This window comes from Dipodomys merriami, unplaced genomic scaffold (genome assembly GCF_024711535.1).
Source record: "Dipodomys merriami isolate MVZ:Mamm:240054 unplaced genomic scaffold, mDipMer1.0.p SCAF_11, whole genome shotgun sequence".
Classification (NCBI taxonomy): domain Eukaryota; kingdom Metazoa; phylum Chordata; class Mammalia; order Rodentia; family Heteromyidae; genus Dipodomys; species Dipodomys merriami.
Window position 1 is genome coordinate 13534134 of NW_027202382.1, and position 15378 is coordinate 13549511.

At 50.5% G+C, this 15378-nt stretch overlaps 1 protein-coding gene across 1 annotated transcript; it reads right to left on the bottom strand.

Moving 5' to 3' along the window:
* Nucleotides 1–4750: 4750 nt before the first annotated feature.
* Aqp3 (aquaporin 3 (Gill blood group)) lies at nt 4751–11601 on the bottom strand. The gene is made up of 6 exons (XM_070008736.1): nt 11441–11601; nt 8393–8519; nt 7764–7901; nt 7300–7418; nt 6165–6382; nt 4751–6074 (listed from the first exon to the last, which is right to left on the bottom strand). Exons 1-6 carry the CDS (start codon nt 11546–11548, stop codon nt 5906–5908), a joined length of 879 nt encoding a protein of 292 aa, XP_069864837.1. The 5' UTR covers nt 11549–11601; the 3' UTR covers nt 4751–5905.
* Nucleotides 11602–15378: the final 3777 nt, after the last annotated feature.

The window sequence follows — 15378 nt, forward strand, 5'->3', positions numbered from 1 at the left end:
TTAGGGTCCAAGGCCATGCCCAAACAAATGAGCAAAACCCTATCTAAAAAACAAGTAAAGCAAAAATAGGCTGGGGGGTTTGGCTCAAGTAGAGAATGCCTGTCTATCAAGCAAAAATCCATGTTTAGAAATCAGTATTGCTGGGAGGGAGGGGAAGGAGGGGAGGGAGAGAGAGAGAGAGGGAGAGAGGAAGGAAGGAAAAGAAAGAAATGGAAGGAAGGGAAGGAAGAAAAAGAAAGAAAAGGAAGGAAAAGAAAGATGGAAGGAAGAAAAAGAGAAAAGAAAGGAAAAGGAAGGGAAGGAAGGAAGGTAAAGAAAAAAATGGAAGAAAGAAAGAAAAAGAAAGAAAGATAGTATAACCAGAATCTGGGACAGAAGCTTGACTCTAAGGGTTTTCTAACATGTCAGCTTAGCCACTTGCCCCAATATGCCAATTAAAGAGAATAGTAGTGGTGAAGGTCAGAGAAAGTGCTGCAGAAGAGGAAGCATTTCATCCCACCTTCCAGGTGCTGAGCGGAGCTTCCAGTTTAAATAGAGGACAAATTGGGACAGGACAAGAGGTATGTATAATGCAAGAGTCCCAGTCCAAGGTGTACTGGAAGGTGTATCTCCACATAGCCTTCCACCAGGAGTCTTTGGTGCCTCGTGACGGGGGTGGGGGCTTCTCCTCGTGTCTCACGTTGTTCTTGTTCAATCCTGTCTTCCCATTCCTGGAATCTGCCGTGACTGCAACAGAGACTGGCTTCAGAGCAAAGGAGCCAGATGCACAATTGAGACCAAGATGCCAATCTTTGCTCCTGCTTTTGTTACCCTTTGAACATTTGCCCAAGCAAAGAGTCAGTGCCCTTAGCAAAAGCAGTTTCCACGTTCCTGGATTTTTGTTTTGTTTTGTTTTGTTTTTTTTAGGTCATGGGGCTTGAACTCTAGGCTTGGGCACTGTTCCTCAGCCCTTCAGCTTAAGGCAAGCACTCTACCACTTGAGCCACGGCACCACTTCTGGTTTTCTGGTGGTTTATTGGAGATAAGAGTCTCACAGGGCTGGGAAGGTGGCTCAGTGGTAGAGGGCTTGCCTTGCATGCTCAAGGCCCTGGGTTCAATTCCTCAGCACCACATTAGCAGAAAAAAAAAAGCTGGAAGTGGCGCTGTGGCTCAAGTGGTAGAGCACTAGCCTTGAGCTGAAGAGCTGAGGGACAGCACCCAGGCCCAGAGTTCAGGCCCATAACCGACAAAAAAAAAAGGAGTCTCACAGACTTTCCTGCCCAGGCTGGCTTTGAACCTCGATCCTCAGATCTCAGCCTCCTGAGTAGCTAGGATTACAGGTGTGAGCCATCAGTGCCCGGCTTCCATGTTCCTGTTAATGTGGAACCCTCGGTGGGTCACAGGAGGTGGTTCCCCTCCCATGAAGCATGTTTTCCACATCTGCCCTGGAAAGTGGGTTACATAGCATAGGGGAGATACCTTCCAGCAGGAGGTAAAGAGTTTTCCTTCTAGACCTTGCTAACAACCAGAACTGAATTGGAAGCCTTGCCTGGAGGGGAGAGAGGAGACTGGCTCCATCCTCGCCCTCTTGTAACCACTGTGCAATTCGATTTTGATTCATGGCTCCCGAGCCTGGCCTGACCTTCTCGTTCTTCCATGATATCCTAGGGAATGTCCAACATATTCCCTTGGAAATGTGCTCCTTTGCCACGTACCCCTGGACTTGTGCCCACCCCCAATCACCCATCTTACCTCCTTTCTATCCCTCACAAAAGCCATCTAACATCAAGACACAGCAAGCTGCTACCTCGCTCTTCCTCCCTCCTCTCTCGAGAAATTCAGAATCACCGACACCGGTGCCTCACGGCTGTAATCCTAGCTACTCAGAAGTCAGAGATCTGAGGATTGAGGTTCAAAGGCAGCCCAGGCAGAAAACCTGAAGTGGCGCTGTGGCTCCAGTGGTAAAGCACGAGCATTGAGCTGAAGAGTACAGGGACAACACCCAAGCCCAGAGTTCAAGCCCCACAACCAACCAAAAAAGAAAAAACATTCAGAATCATGGAAGGAAGCTGAGGAGAAAGAGGATGTTGAATTCAATGACCTTTAAAAACTAGCCATCGTTGAGCTGGGAAGGTGGCTCAGTGGTAGAGCGCTTGCCTTGCATGCCTGAGGCCCTGGGTTCTATTCCTCAGCACCACATAAGCAGAAAAAGAAAAAAGCCAGAAGTGGCACTGTGGCTCAAGTGGTAGAGCACTAGCCTTGAGCTGAAGAGCTGAGGGACAGCGCCCAGGCCCAGAGTTCAGGCCCCACGACCGGAGCCAAAATAAATAAATAAATAATAAAAATAAAAACTAGCCATCAGCCAGCCACTGGTGGCTCACACCTATAATCTTAGCTACTTAGGAAATTGAGATCTGAAGATTTGGGTTCAAAGCCAGTCCGGATAGGAAACTCTCAGAGACTCCTATCTCCAATTACCACCCGAAAGCCGTAAATGAGCTGTGGCTCAAATGAGTAGACTGCTAGCTTTGAGAGAAAAAAAGAAAGAAAAAAGAAACAAACAAACAAAAACCCTCAAGGACACCATGTAGACCTTGAGTTCAAGCCCCAGTACTACCACACACACACACACACGCACGCACACACACACACAAAGCTGTCAGCACCCCTACTTTCCCACCCATCTCTAGTTCTTAATGAAAAGCCCGTGAGTTGACATTTATTGAGTCTTATCATACATTGTGTTAAATGCTTTTCATGACTTCTATTATTTCCTCTCGACAACATCCAAGTCACAGAGAAGGAAACTGAGGTTCTGGGAAAGAATATATTCATATTCCAAAGTCACAAAGCTTGAGTAAAGCCAAGCTGGAAGTGCAATCTAGGCTCAACTCTCTATTAAACCCAGCACAAGGTTTCTCATCACCCCATGGGCTGACTAATCAGGACCAACAGCAGGATTTCAGAGAAAGGAATGTTGGGCATGGGGCACAGGGGAGGTAGGGACACCCAAGTTAGGACCAGTGTGACTGGAATGAAACTCCACAGCCACATTCTCCTCCCAAGGCTTACCCTTCCTTCCTAACTTCCCTCAGGGTCAGGTACAGGACACTCCCTCTGGCTCAGGTCCCTCCAGCATTCCAGACACACCTCTTAAGAGCTGGGGACCAGGAAGGGGGAGAATTTCTATATCTAACCTCCCCCCACCCCATATCCCACCTCTGCCTCCCTGGTCTTTGTTCTGGCTGTGTGACTCTGTATTTGCCACCCACCCTCTCTGAGTCATGGTCATGGTCATGATCCTCTGTGAAGGGGCTGGGCAATAAGAGCAGGCTTGGTCTCTAGAAAGTATAAACCTGTGAACTTGAGATTTTTCTGGGTCTCATGGGGTTAACTCTGCAAGAGAGCTTGGGAAGCTATGCCTTCAATTGTACGCCTGGTGAAACTTAAGTCAGATGCATATTTAAAAGATTTTAAGTGGAAATGAGAAGAGCTTCTGGGTTCAGGTATGGTGAGGCCCTTGTGTTCTGGGTGACAGTACTTATCACCACCCGTGGTACCCGGGCACAGACATGCCTGACTCAAGAAGCGAAGCAGAGGAAGGCCAGGGGCGTATACCACAGTGGTTTCCGGGCTTGGGCCAGTGACCGGAGAAGATGGTGCAAGATTTAGAGAAGAGCCAGTAGCTCACACCTGTCATCCTAGCTTCTCAGGAGGTTGAGATGTGAGGATCATGGTTTGAACCCAGCCTGGGCAGCAAAGTCTGTGAGACTCATCTCTAACTACCAAAAAGCTGGAAGTGGAGCTGTGGCTCAAATGGTAGAGCACTAGCCTTGAGTGAGGAAAAAAATAAAGCTCAGGGATTTTCCATCCCCAGGACTGGTGTGTGCACGTGCGAGCGCGCACACACACACACACACACACACACACACACACACACACTCAAAGATTTAGGGAAGACTTACTGTCGAGGAGAAGGTATTAGGCAGACCAGGATTCTAACAGAAAAATGTGAGAGAAGGCCAAAACCCAGGGGCACATAAAGAAGGCTGGGATAGGGTAGATGGCATTATGAAGGGAGAGTCAGAGACAAGGCCAGGTCCTAAAGAACGTAGATGTTGATGAAGAGCTTTTGACTGTCTCTATGTGTTAGGTACCCTAAAAGAGCCCCAGGTGGGGCTGGGAATGGGGTTCAGTGGTACAGTGCTTGCCCAGCATACATGAAGCCCTGGGTTCCATTCCTCAGTACCACATACACAGAAAAAGCCAGAAGTGGTGCTGTGGCTCAAGTGGCAGAGTGCTAGTTTTGAGTAAATGAAGCTCGAGGACAGTGCCCAGGCCACCCTGAGTTCAAGCCCCAGGACTGGCCAAAAAAAGAAAAGGCCCCAAGGCTCCTTCTGACAATTGTGCAGACTGAATCGCATGCACACTTGGATGCTAAAGGGATCATAGCCAACCTCAGGCTGGAGGCAGAGGCTGCAGAGACAATACAAGTCCCTCGGTCCACAGATCTCCCACCATAGGGAATTCACTCCCTCACTTCTTTTCTGGGCAGCTGTGCCTAGAAGGTTCTTCTCCACCACCATGGGGCTCCAGCCTGTCTTCCTGGGGTGGTGGTAGCTACAAGAACTAAGAAGAAGTCCGGAAGGATGGGTGCTGGAAGATTAGATATCTAGCTGGGCACCTGGGAATTTGTAGCCAGATACAACAAAGCTCCTTAACTGACTCCAGAAAAATAGCAGAACAGGAAAGATATGTGCACACTTGAAAGTTTTAGGCAGATGTTTTATTTTATATAAAAAAGGCAAAAAAGTATATTCTTGAGGAGGATTAAAGGAATGGAGACCTCTTCAAAGAGGAGTCTCTCAACCCCCATCCCTAAGATGGTAACATCAGCTATATATATTTTTAAAAAACAAAATAAACAAAAGCAAACATGAAACTTATTACCTGGATTGCACACACACACACATACACATGCATGCACACATGCACATACACAAGACGACATGACAGAAACATGTTATACAGCTTCTACCCTGGGATCCAAGAGCCCCAGATCTGAACTGTGATTCTCTCTTCTCAGTTTCACCTCCCAAAAGCCTAGAGAGGCCCCATTTAGGGGGGAAAAGTGGCAGACCCAGACACACTCATGAATCACACAGGTGAGCTGGGTGCTGGTGGCTTATACCTATAATCCTAACTACTCAGGAGGCTGAGATCTGAAGATTGTGGTTTGGAGCCAACTCGGGCAGAAAAGTCCATGAGACTCTTATCTCCAATAAACTACCAGAAAACTGGAAGTGGCATTGTGGTTCAAGTGGTAGAGTGTTTGCTTTGAGCTGAAGAGCTGAAGGACAGCACCCAGGCCCAGAGTTCAAGCCCCATGACCAACAAAAAAAAAAAAAAAAAAAATCACACAGGTCTGGACCTTCCTCCACATAGAGCCCTGGAACACACACACCTTGGCTCTTTCTTCCCTCAGGTTGATACATTGCCTTCTTCCTTGTGTAGTGCTTAAACTGCTAGCTCCTTTCTAAATGCTTGGTCCCTTGCCCTGAATATCTGGGAAACCACTCATATGAATGTGCACACACACACACACACACACACACACACACACACACACACACACACACACACACACACACACACACACACACACACACACACACACACCACTGCTACTTATTCTTTCCCTTTAGGAGACAAAACCAAGTCTGGCCCTACTCTCTTCCCACCCAGGCTCACAGTGGTGATCTAAGGTCCTATGGGGCAGAGTCCAGGGAAATCCTAGAAGGGGCCCTCCAGAGGGGATAGGGTAGGCAGAGAGCTTCTTAGCCTGTGAAGGGACTCATGAGGGGACTCCCGCCCCATCACTGCATGCTCAGGGGAGGGGGGCTTTGGAGGGATGGACGCAGCCCACTCAGATCTGCTCCTTGTGCTTCACATGGGCCAACTTCACATTCTCTTCCTCAGCGGCTGGTGGGGGCTGCTCCAGATGGCAACCAATCATGAGCTGGTACACAAAGACACCTGCAATGGAGCCCAGGAGTGGCGAGACAATGGGCACCCACCACCAGTGCCGGCCGGTCCTGGGGAATAACAGACACATGTCATTTGGAGCAGGTGGGGCAGGGCAAAAGAGGGGCAGGCAGAATAAGCCAGGTATACACTGTACTCACGTGAAGACTTCCGAACCCCATCCAGCTAGGGCAGTAAAAAGGCGGGGGCCAAAGTCCCGGGCAGGGTTGACAGCATAGCCAGAGTTGAAACCCATGGAGGTGCCAATGACCAGGACTACAAGGCCTACTGTGAAGGCCTCCAGGCCACGGGGCACAGGGTTGTTGTATGGGTCAACAATGGCCAGCACACACACAATGAGAGCGGCTGTGCCGATGAACTAGGGAGTGACAAAAACAGAATGAGCAGCAGCTCCCCTCCCCACCCTCTCTTCCCGATGGTCCCTGCCCTGCAGTCTTAACCAGGTGCCAGTGGCTCATGCCTATAATCCTAGCTACTCAGGAGGCTGAGATCTGAGGATCTTGGTTCAAAGCCAGCCCAAGCAGGAAAGTTCATGACACTCTTATCTCCCACTAACCACCAGAAAACCTGAAGTGGCACTGTGGCTCAAAGTGGTGGAGTGCTAGACTTGAGCAAAAAAGCTCAGGGACAGCTCCCAGGCTCTGAGTTCAAGGCTCACAATGGACAAATATAATAATAATAATTCAGTGGGAAGCTGTATGTTTGTTTTTGTTTTGTTGGTCATGGAGCTGGGGCCTGACCCTGAGGCTCTTCAGCTCAAGGCTAGTACTCTACCACTTTGAGCCACAGCACCACTTCTGGTTTTCTGGTGGTTAATTGGAGATAAGTGTCTCACGGACTTTCCTGTCCTGGCTGGCTCTGAACCGTGATCCTCAGATCTCAACCTCCTGAGTAGCTAGGATTATAGGTGTGAGCCACTGTGCCCAGTGGAAGCTGTATGTTTTTGTTTTTGTTTTGTTTTTTGGTCAGTCGGGGAAACTCTGGGCTTGGGGGCTATTCCTCAGCTCTTCAGCTCAAGGAGAGCGCTCTACCACTTGAGCCACAGTGCCACTTCCGGTTTTCTAGTGGTTTACTGGAGATAAGAGTCTCATGGACTTTCCTGCCCAGGCGTGAGCCACCGGCGCCCGTGGAAGCTGTATGTTTTATAAGGACCCACCACCATGTCCTGAGACTGGGGGTCCCCACAAATTGAGAAATCCAGAGTCCTGTTCCCCACCCAGTCTATGAACAACCAAGCTCACTTGTTCCCCCTTACACACACGTCCCAGACCATACCTGATCAAAGAAGCCATTGACCATGTCCAAGTGTCCAGAGGGGTAGGTGGCAAAAATGCCAGCTGTGCCATTGGGGCCCGAAACTACAAGCACATTGTCGGCAAAGTTCCAAATTGCATCTGGTGACAGATCAGACAGAATAAGTGAAGTCTGAGCCTCCCCATCTCCAGCTAGGTCCTCTCCACTCTCCCAAGGGTCACGATGAGCAGAAATTGCTATATTACTCTGGGGCACAGAGAAGGCAAGGTAGAGTGGGGTGGAGGGCCTGAGACTGATGATGTTGCCCAACTTGTTTCTCTCCCATTGTGCCCCAAACCTTGAGCCTGAGCATGAATGAATGAGTCATGAGCTCTGGGCCTGGGCAGGCCCCAGCTGTTTGTCATCACAAGGCCTGATGCCAACAGGTCCTGAGCTGAAGGAGGGGGCAATAGAGGGCAGTGGAGGCTGGAGTGTGGAATGCTTACCATAGTACAGTCCAAAAATGATCCCCGCACCAAGGAAGGCACCCAGTGTCTGAGCCAGGGCATAGATGGGCAGCTTGATCCAAGGCTCCCGTGCTAAGAAGCACATGGCAAAGGTCACAGCTGGGTTCAGGTGGGCCCCTAGACAGAGAAGAGATAGGATCTATTATCCATAGCCCACCACAGTGCTGAGGCAGGGGTGGCCTATGTATTTCTCCTCTCTGGCCCCAGCAAGATAGATTTCTTCTTTTTTTTTGGTCAGTCATGGGGCCTGAACTCTGGGCCTGGGCGCTGTCCCTCAGCTCTTCAGCTCAAGGCTAGCGCTCTACCACTTGAGCCACAGCGCCACTTCCAGCTTTTTTCTTTTTGCTTATGTGGTGCTGAGAAATCGAACCCAGGGCCTCATGCATGCAAGGCTAGCGCTCTACCACTGAGCCACCTTCCCAGCCTGAGAGTTGAAGGTTTTAAGGGTCAAGTCGCTTCTGCCTCCTCCTCTCCCAAGAGCCCAGGGCTGAGGCCATGGCTATGCCCCATCCTTGGGAATACACCCCCCTCCCACCGTCTTCCTCAATGGGACATCTGGTGAGAACACTGTTGAGGGACCCAGACTGAGAGTGGGGTTCAAGTCTTACCAGAGACCTGGCCAGCTACCAGGATGCCCAGGGTGACAGCAAAACCAAAGGCCAGATTGATGGTGAGGAAACCACCATGAGTACCTCGGCTGAGAACCACCTGGGCCACAGAGCCACAGCCAAACATCTGTGTCAAGAAACAGAACAAGGCAGAGAGGGTGAAGCCTTACTGAGGGCCTACAGCTTCCCAGAGGGAAGGAGTGAAGCCAACAACCTCACCTGCCACTACCAAGAGGCCTAGAGGTCCTTCCTGGAATCCAACCCAAATCCCTTCAGCTGCAACTCCACACCCCAGAAATAGGAGACATGCTTTCTGTCCCACTGTAATCTACCCCAGCACTATGGGAGGGACTGGAAACAGGTCTATGTCTAAGAGCCTGGAAAATGGTTCAAACATGTTCTTCCAATTTTTTCTTTAAGCTCAGGAAAAGCGGGGGGGAGGGGGGGTGAAAATGGACAGCTTTTATTGTAGCACAGCTTCTTCCCTGGCAATGTAGGCTTGGAGCCCAGCGATGGGATGCTCTCCCTCAGCCCTAGCTACCCCAAAAGAGGCTAAGAAGGGGAGAGGGGGCAATAGGATGGCATGAGTGAATGAGAAGAGGCCAAAAGGAAGGGGAATCCAATTCCTTTGATCCTAGGATGTCAAAGCACCTGGCATGTCACATTGGACCTGTCCCTTTTCTAGCGTCTCCTCTCTCCACTGCCCTGACCTCAGGGGATCCAAATTTCCCACTCAGATTTGGAGGTCCTGAAAACAATCATGGGAGTGGCTCTTCTCTCTAGCCCCAGACTGGAACCCAGGAAAGAGAAAATGAGGAGATCAGTGCTAAATGTTCTTCCAGGGATGAGGGGATTGGAAAGAACAGGATTCTGATGTTGGAAGCCCAGAATGAACTGACTATATATCTGTTAGCCTTGTTCAAATAGGAAATTACTCTGCACCAGCTGTAAAGAGCTTTGAACCCTCAGCACCAACCAAAGCGCTCCAGGCCAGCCCTGAATCTGCACTCTCACTTCACTGAAGGTACGTGCTGGCGCAGCAAGTACGTCAAAGGAACTGTGCGAAGGGTCCTATTCATTCTAATAGCTCAGTGGCGGTGTACTGGGTTGTTAAGAATGTTGATTATCATCTCTCAGACCAAGAGATAATGGGGAAGCCAGAGGTGGTGATGCAGGCCAAAGGTATTCAGGCAGGTGAGAGCAAAGGTCAGAGATGGGAGGGGGAGGCAGGCAGGGAGGCAGGCACGTGGAGGTGTGGGACACTCTGCCTAAGGCCATGCAGGTCTCTTTACCTGCCTGTGGCCCAGACTTGGCTCCATCCCAGGAGGCCTTGGAGGGAGAAGCTGTCAGAGCCAGTTTCACCACCTCAAGGCTAATCTTCCTCTTCCTTCTCCACCCCACCCCCACCCCCACCCTCTAGTTCTTGGTCAGTGCCCACCCGCAGGGTAGGTAACTCAGAGAAAGGGGCTTCGCTCACCCCAAAACCAACTCCATCTCTGCTACAGGCCCCAATCCCCCAACACATGGAGGTGTGTGGACGCGAGAAGGTAGCTCTGGGCCTTCCCCTAGGGGATCCCTCAGGCTCCGTCCTTTCAGTTCTTTCTGCCCTTAAGGTTCTGCTTTTCACTGACACCTGACACTTCATCCACCTGAAAGTCTTAGCCACAAACCCAGCACTTTCCTTTTGTGGTCTGAGATAAGCCAAATGATCCCCAGGCTCCACGAGAGGACTGATTGCTCATTTGGGGGGAGGGGTCAAACCTAGACCTGGGGGAAGGGATGAGGAGGCTCTTTTACGAGCATGAAAGACAGCCTCCCTCGTCCTGGAGGCTCCAAAACAAGGTAGTTTGACTCATGATAGACACCTCCCTCTACTCCCCTTCTGGCACGAAGGAGAAAGGAGAGGGAACAACTGATAGGGCCACTAGTCCTATGAAGCCAGAGGTAAGCCTGGACCCTCCTCTCATTAAGCCCGCCTGCTCCACCACCTCCTTTTATGGTAGGCTTCTTCAAGTCCTCCTAGCTCCCTCATTAAGCTTCCTAGTCCCCAGAGGAGGCTGAGGGGTCTGTATTACCCAGGCAGAGGCTGGAACCCAGAAAATAACCCACCCACTGCGATCTAGCAACTGAATGCAGAGGAGACCAGGTGTGATCTCATGAGCCACTGAAAAATCAAAGAAACTAGCACAGGAAACCCAGACTCTGTCAGACCCAAGAAGCACACGGCATGTAAGAATCCACGCTGAAGCTGGTGTAGCCGAGGAGTGACTAGAATTCAGGAGAGACCCAGGCAGGGAAGCCACTCACTCAGAGGGCCTAGGGCAGGAGAAACTGAGGCAGGAAAGTGCAGAAACTCAGAAAACCAGTGATCTTCTGCGAAGAAGCTGACATCTGTGTGGGTGACTTGAGAGGGCGTTCAAGCCCTGTGGTTGGAACAGGCTCTGTGTGAGGGACAACTTCCTTCCCCAGCCTTCTATCTTCAAGAATCTTTTCTTCCTACTGGGTTATTTGCAGCCTATGTGGCCTGCGCCCTCTGCCCCCACCATGGCCAATTGTCCTCGCTTCACTGCAACTTTTGGACTCTCAGAGGCTTAATTATTCATTAGGAGCCAGAGATCCAGGGGCCCAAATAACCTAATAGGGGTCTATTTGGTTCTGCCTTCTGTGCCTCCTGGGGTCGGGTCTACTGAGAATGGATGAGGCTGTAGACCAAGGAGAAGGCAGGAGACGTTGGTGGCTGGGGACTGCAGGGGTGACCTCTCCCCTAGCCTGCGGCTGGAGGGCAAAGGAACAGGGCTGGGGGGGGGGGGGGGGAGCGACAGTTGTCACTCCTGGAGTCAGAGCTGTCTGTCGGGGCTGGAGTTTGGATAGTTTGGGAGCAGCGGGGTGCAAGCTGGACCCTGAACCCTCGGAGCTCCTTGGGGGTCAGAGCTATCTTGACACAACCGCGCCGCGGATGAGCTGGGAATTGGGGTGCAAACGGGCGGAGGCGGGGTGGGGGGACGGGAAGCGGGGTGGGGGGGACGGGAGAAGGGCTACTCTACTCACCACGAGGATGAGCGTCCCCAGGCACTCGGCCAGCGCCTGGCGGAGCAATCGGTAGCGAATGTGCAGCATCTCCCCACAGCGGTTCACCAGCTCCTTCTGTCGACCCATGGCGAGGGCAGGCGGCGGCGCTGTCGGGCGGGCGAGTGAGCAGCCGGGAGCAGCCAGCGGTGGCCCCGACCCGCAGCAGCTGCGCCCTTTTATAGGCGGCGAAAGAGGCCGGGCTGGAGCGCTGCGCCCCGCCCGCCCGCTGCGCCCTGGGGGCGGGGAGGCCGACACCCACCACTTACCCCAGAGGCGCCCCGTGGGGACGCGGGCGGAGGGACGTTGGTGGAGAAGGGGTGGGGGGCATCTGAGGGCTGAGAGGGGGTTGTGGAGATCTGAGAGCCAGGGGGGTCAGACATGAACTGGGTGCTGGCCGGGAGAGAGTACAGTTGCCAAAGAATGGACTCCCCCCACTCCCCCGCCCAGGAGCAGGGGCCTGTGGTTCATCCTAACTACTCAGGAGACTGAGATCTGAGGATCATGGTTCAAAGCCAGCCCAGGCAGCAAGTCCCCAATGAGACTCATCACTAATTAGCCACCAGAAAACCAGAAGTGGAGCTGCAGCTCAAAGTGGTAGAGTGGTAGAGGGCTCGCCTTGAGCAAAAGAGCTCGGGATAGCCCGAGTCCCATGAGTGAAAAAAAAGAAAAAAAAAAAAAACACCTAAAAACTAAAAACAGCTGGGAAGTGTTGCTGCGGCTCAAGTAATCGATCACCAGCCTTGAGCTTTGAGAGGAAAAAGCTAAGGAACAATGCCCAGGCTTGAGTTCAAGCCCAGTATTGGTGTGTGTGTGTACACACACACACACACACACACACACACACACACACACAAGGACCCAGTGGGTCTTCAATCAGGAGGCAGAAGAAAGGAAGCTGTGAGGCCTGGAGGAGAGATACTCTTGCAGTCCAGACCCAGGTTAAGCTCACATGACAGGTGTGCTGAGTTCCAGAGTTCCCAGGCCCTTTTCCATGTACTGTGAGAACATGTCGCATGCTCCATACATTCGTCTACTATGTCCACAGCTGTGCCCACATGGCATAGGTCCTGGGTGCTGATCATCCTTGTGGGGCATTCCTCATGGCTGGCTGAGCTCTCACACGTGTACCTGGCCGTGCTGCTCACATGCCCCAGAGGCTGAGATGCAGTTGTCCTGACATGCCACATTCTATATCTTGCCAGCAGAGTTAAGTTCCAGATGTGTTTAACTTTCTCCTCTCCTACTTTGTTGATTTTCTGACCAAAGGGAGTCTGTCTTTAAAAAGAAATTGGCTGCCCAAAATATGGAGAGGGTCATGGACAATTTGTGATCTACTTTTCTTTTCTTTTTCTTTTCTTTTGCCAGTCGTAGAGCTTGAACTCAGGGCCTGGGCACTGTTCCTGAGCTTCTTTTGCTCAAGGTTAGTACTCTACCATTTGAGTCACAGCACCAGTTCAGGCTTTTTCTGTGTATGTGGTGCTGAGAAATGGAACCCATGGCTTCATGCATGCTAGGCAAGCACTCTACCACTAAGCCACATTCCCAGCCCTTTTTTTGAGTCAGGGTCTCAGTATGTAACTCTCAATCCTACTGACTCAGACTCCTGAGTGCTAGGATTATAGGCGTGCTTGGCAGGGAACATCCCCTGCTAAGATTACAGGCTTTTATTACTTTTTTTTTTTAATCTTCTGCAGTGCTGGGCATTGAACCCAGGCTCTCACAACATGCTAATCACAAGCTACATCACTGAACTACATACTCTGTCTCAGGCAATTGAGCAGGAGGTACAAGGCCCTAGATTTGACCCATAGCCCAAAATGAGAAAAAGAAGGAGGTGGAAAAGAAGCAGAAGAAGAATCAGGAAACTGAGGCTTGATAAGTTGGGCCCTTCTCCCACGGGGCTTTACAGAGACTAAAGAACATGGCTTCACCTCAGTTCTCCATAGCAGTATTGCCAGGGGAGGCCAAAGAAACCATATTTGTTTGTTTTTTCATGCCAGTTCTGAGGCTTGAACTCAGGCCTTTGGCACTACCCCTGAGCTTTTTTACACAAGACTAGTGCTCAACCACTTGAGCCACAGCTCCACTTCTGGCCTTTTGGTGTTTAGTTGGAGATAAGATGTCTCACAGACTTTCCTGTCCAGGCTGGCTTCAAACCATGATCCTTGGCCTCCTGAGTAGCTAGGATGACCAGTGTGAGCCACTAGTGCTTGGCAGAAGCCACACTTTGTTTCCTTTTGTTTAGTTTTTTTGGTCGGTCATGGGCTTGGGCGCTTTCCCTTTGCTCTTCAGCTCAAGGCAAGCGCTCTACCACTTGAGCCACAGCTCCACTTCTGGTTTTCAAGTGGTTTACTGGAGATAAGAGTCTCATGGACTTTCCTGCCCAGGCTGGCTCTGAACCGTGATCCTCAGATCTCAGCCTCCTGAGTAGCTAGGATTACAGAGAAACCACATTTTTGAGAGGGACTTAATCCAGATGGGCTAAGGGGCCTTGAGGACTTTTCCATTGAGAAATGGCTGTCAGAAATGAGAAATATCTTAGAGGCAGTTCACACACAGAGAGATGCAATAGGGTAGACTCACACTCATGCAAATGTGCACACGCATACACATAAATACCCCACCCCCACATAGCTTGCAGTCACATGCTCGCCTATAGACACAGCTCTGCTTAGATAATTACAGGATTTTGCTGGACACAGTTGACTCATGCCTGTAATCCTAGCTACTCTGGAGGCTCAGCTGTGAGGCTCATGGTTCAAAGCCAGCCTGGGCAGGAAAGTCTGTGAGACTCTTATCTCCAATTAACCACCAGAAAGCTGGAAGTGGTGCTGTGGCTCAAGTGTAGAGCATTAGCCTTGTACTGAAGAGCTCAGGGACAGTGCCCAGGCCCAGAATACAAACCCCATGACCAACCAACCAAAAAAAAAAAAAAAAAAAAAAAAAAAAAGCTCCAAGACAGTGCTTAGTCCCTGAGTTAAGCCCTAGGACTAGCACATAAAAATTTTTTATTATTATATGATTTCATTCACATGAGAGCAGGGCCATAGGCACATATATCTAGGTAGGTATGTGTATTTGTATATGTGTATATATAAACACATTATATATCATATAGCTATTATATATCATATGAATATATATATCATATATGTATATATTATACAGGAGCTTCTCATAGCCCTTGGCTTAGACTCCCCTACCTCCTGGGCTGGGAGGCCCCATGGTGAATCAGAGAGCCATCACTGAGTTGCCTGCCTGCTAGCTGTATTTCTAACCTGTGACTCAGAGACAACCCTAGACTCTTGGTGCCAGAGCCCCAACCACAGGTTATGAGACTGGGGGAACAGCCTCTGCCAGGCTGCCTTCCCTGCTCCCCACCCTGAGTGTGCTTCTCAATTCCTCATTTCATCAAGTGGGCCTGCAAAGACAACAGCAGGCAGGAAATCCTGAACTCAGGCCTGCAGCCCTCCTTTCTCCCTGCCCCATCCTAGGCCTGCTGGCAGCAGAGACTGAGAAGCAGAGCAAGGGAGAAAACTGGGGGCAGTCTATGAGCATCCCTGTACACTTAGCTCACATAGGAAAACCAGGTGGCTGGTGATTATAATCCTAGCTACTCATGAGGCTGACATCTGAGGATTGTGATTTGGAGTCAGCCTGGGATGGAAAATCCTGAGACGTTCATCTCCAATTAACCACCAAAAATCTCCAAGTAGAACTATAGCTCAAGTTGTGGAGTGCCAGGTCCTGAGTTGAAGCTCCAGTACTAGGAAAAGTTCCAAGTATACAGCTACATATATACATGTGTGTGTGATACATGTATTTATGTATATATGTATGTACTTTAGGTCTATAATCCTGGAATAGCAGCTTACCAACTGTCATCTTTGTGACCCCCTTCTAGTCAATGCAGCGCC

Bases quoted from the DNA above. Each gene is read 5' to 3' on its own strand.
- Aqp3 (XM_070008736.1), bottom strand. From the start codon at position 11,548: ATGGGTCGACAGAAGGAGCTGGTGAACCGCTGTGGGGAGATGCTGCAC. The intron at 7,902-8,392 runs GTAAGACTTGAA...TTCTCTGTCTAG, and splicing joins GGTAGCTGGCCAGGTCTCTG to GGGCCCACCTGAACCCAGCT. The intron at 7,419-7,763 runs GTAAGCATTCCA...ATCTGTCACCAG, and splicing joins CATTTTTGGACTGTACTATG to ATGCAATTTGGAACTTTGCC.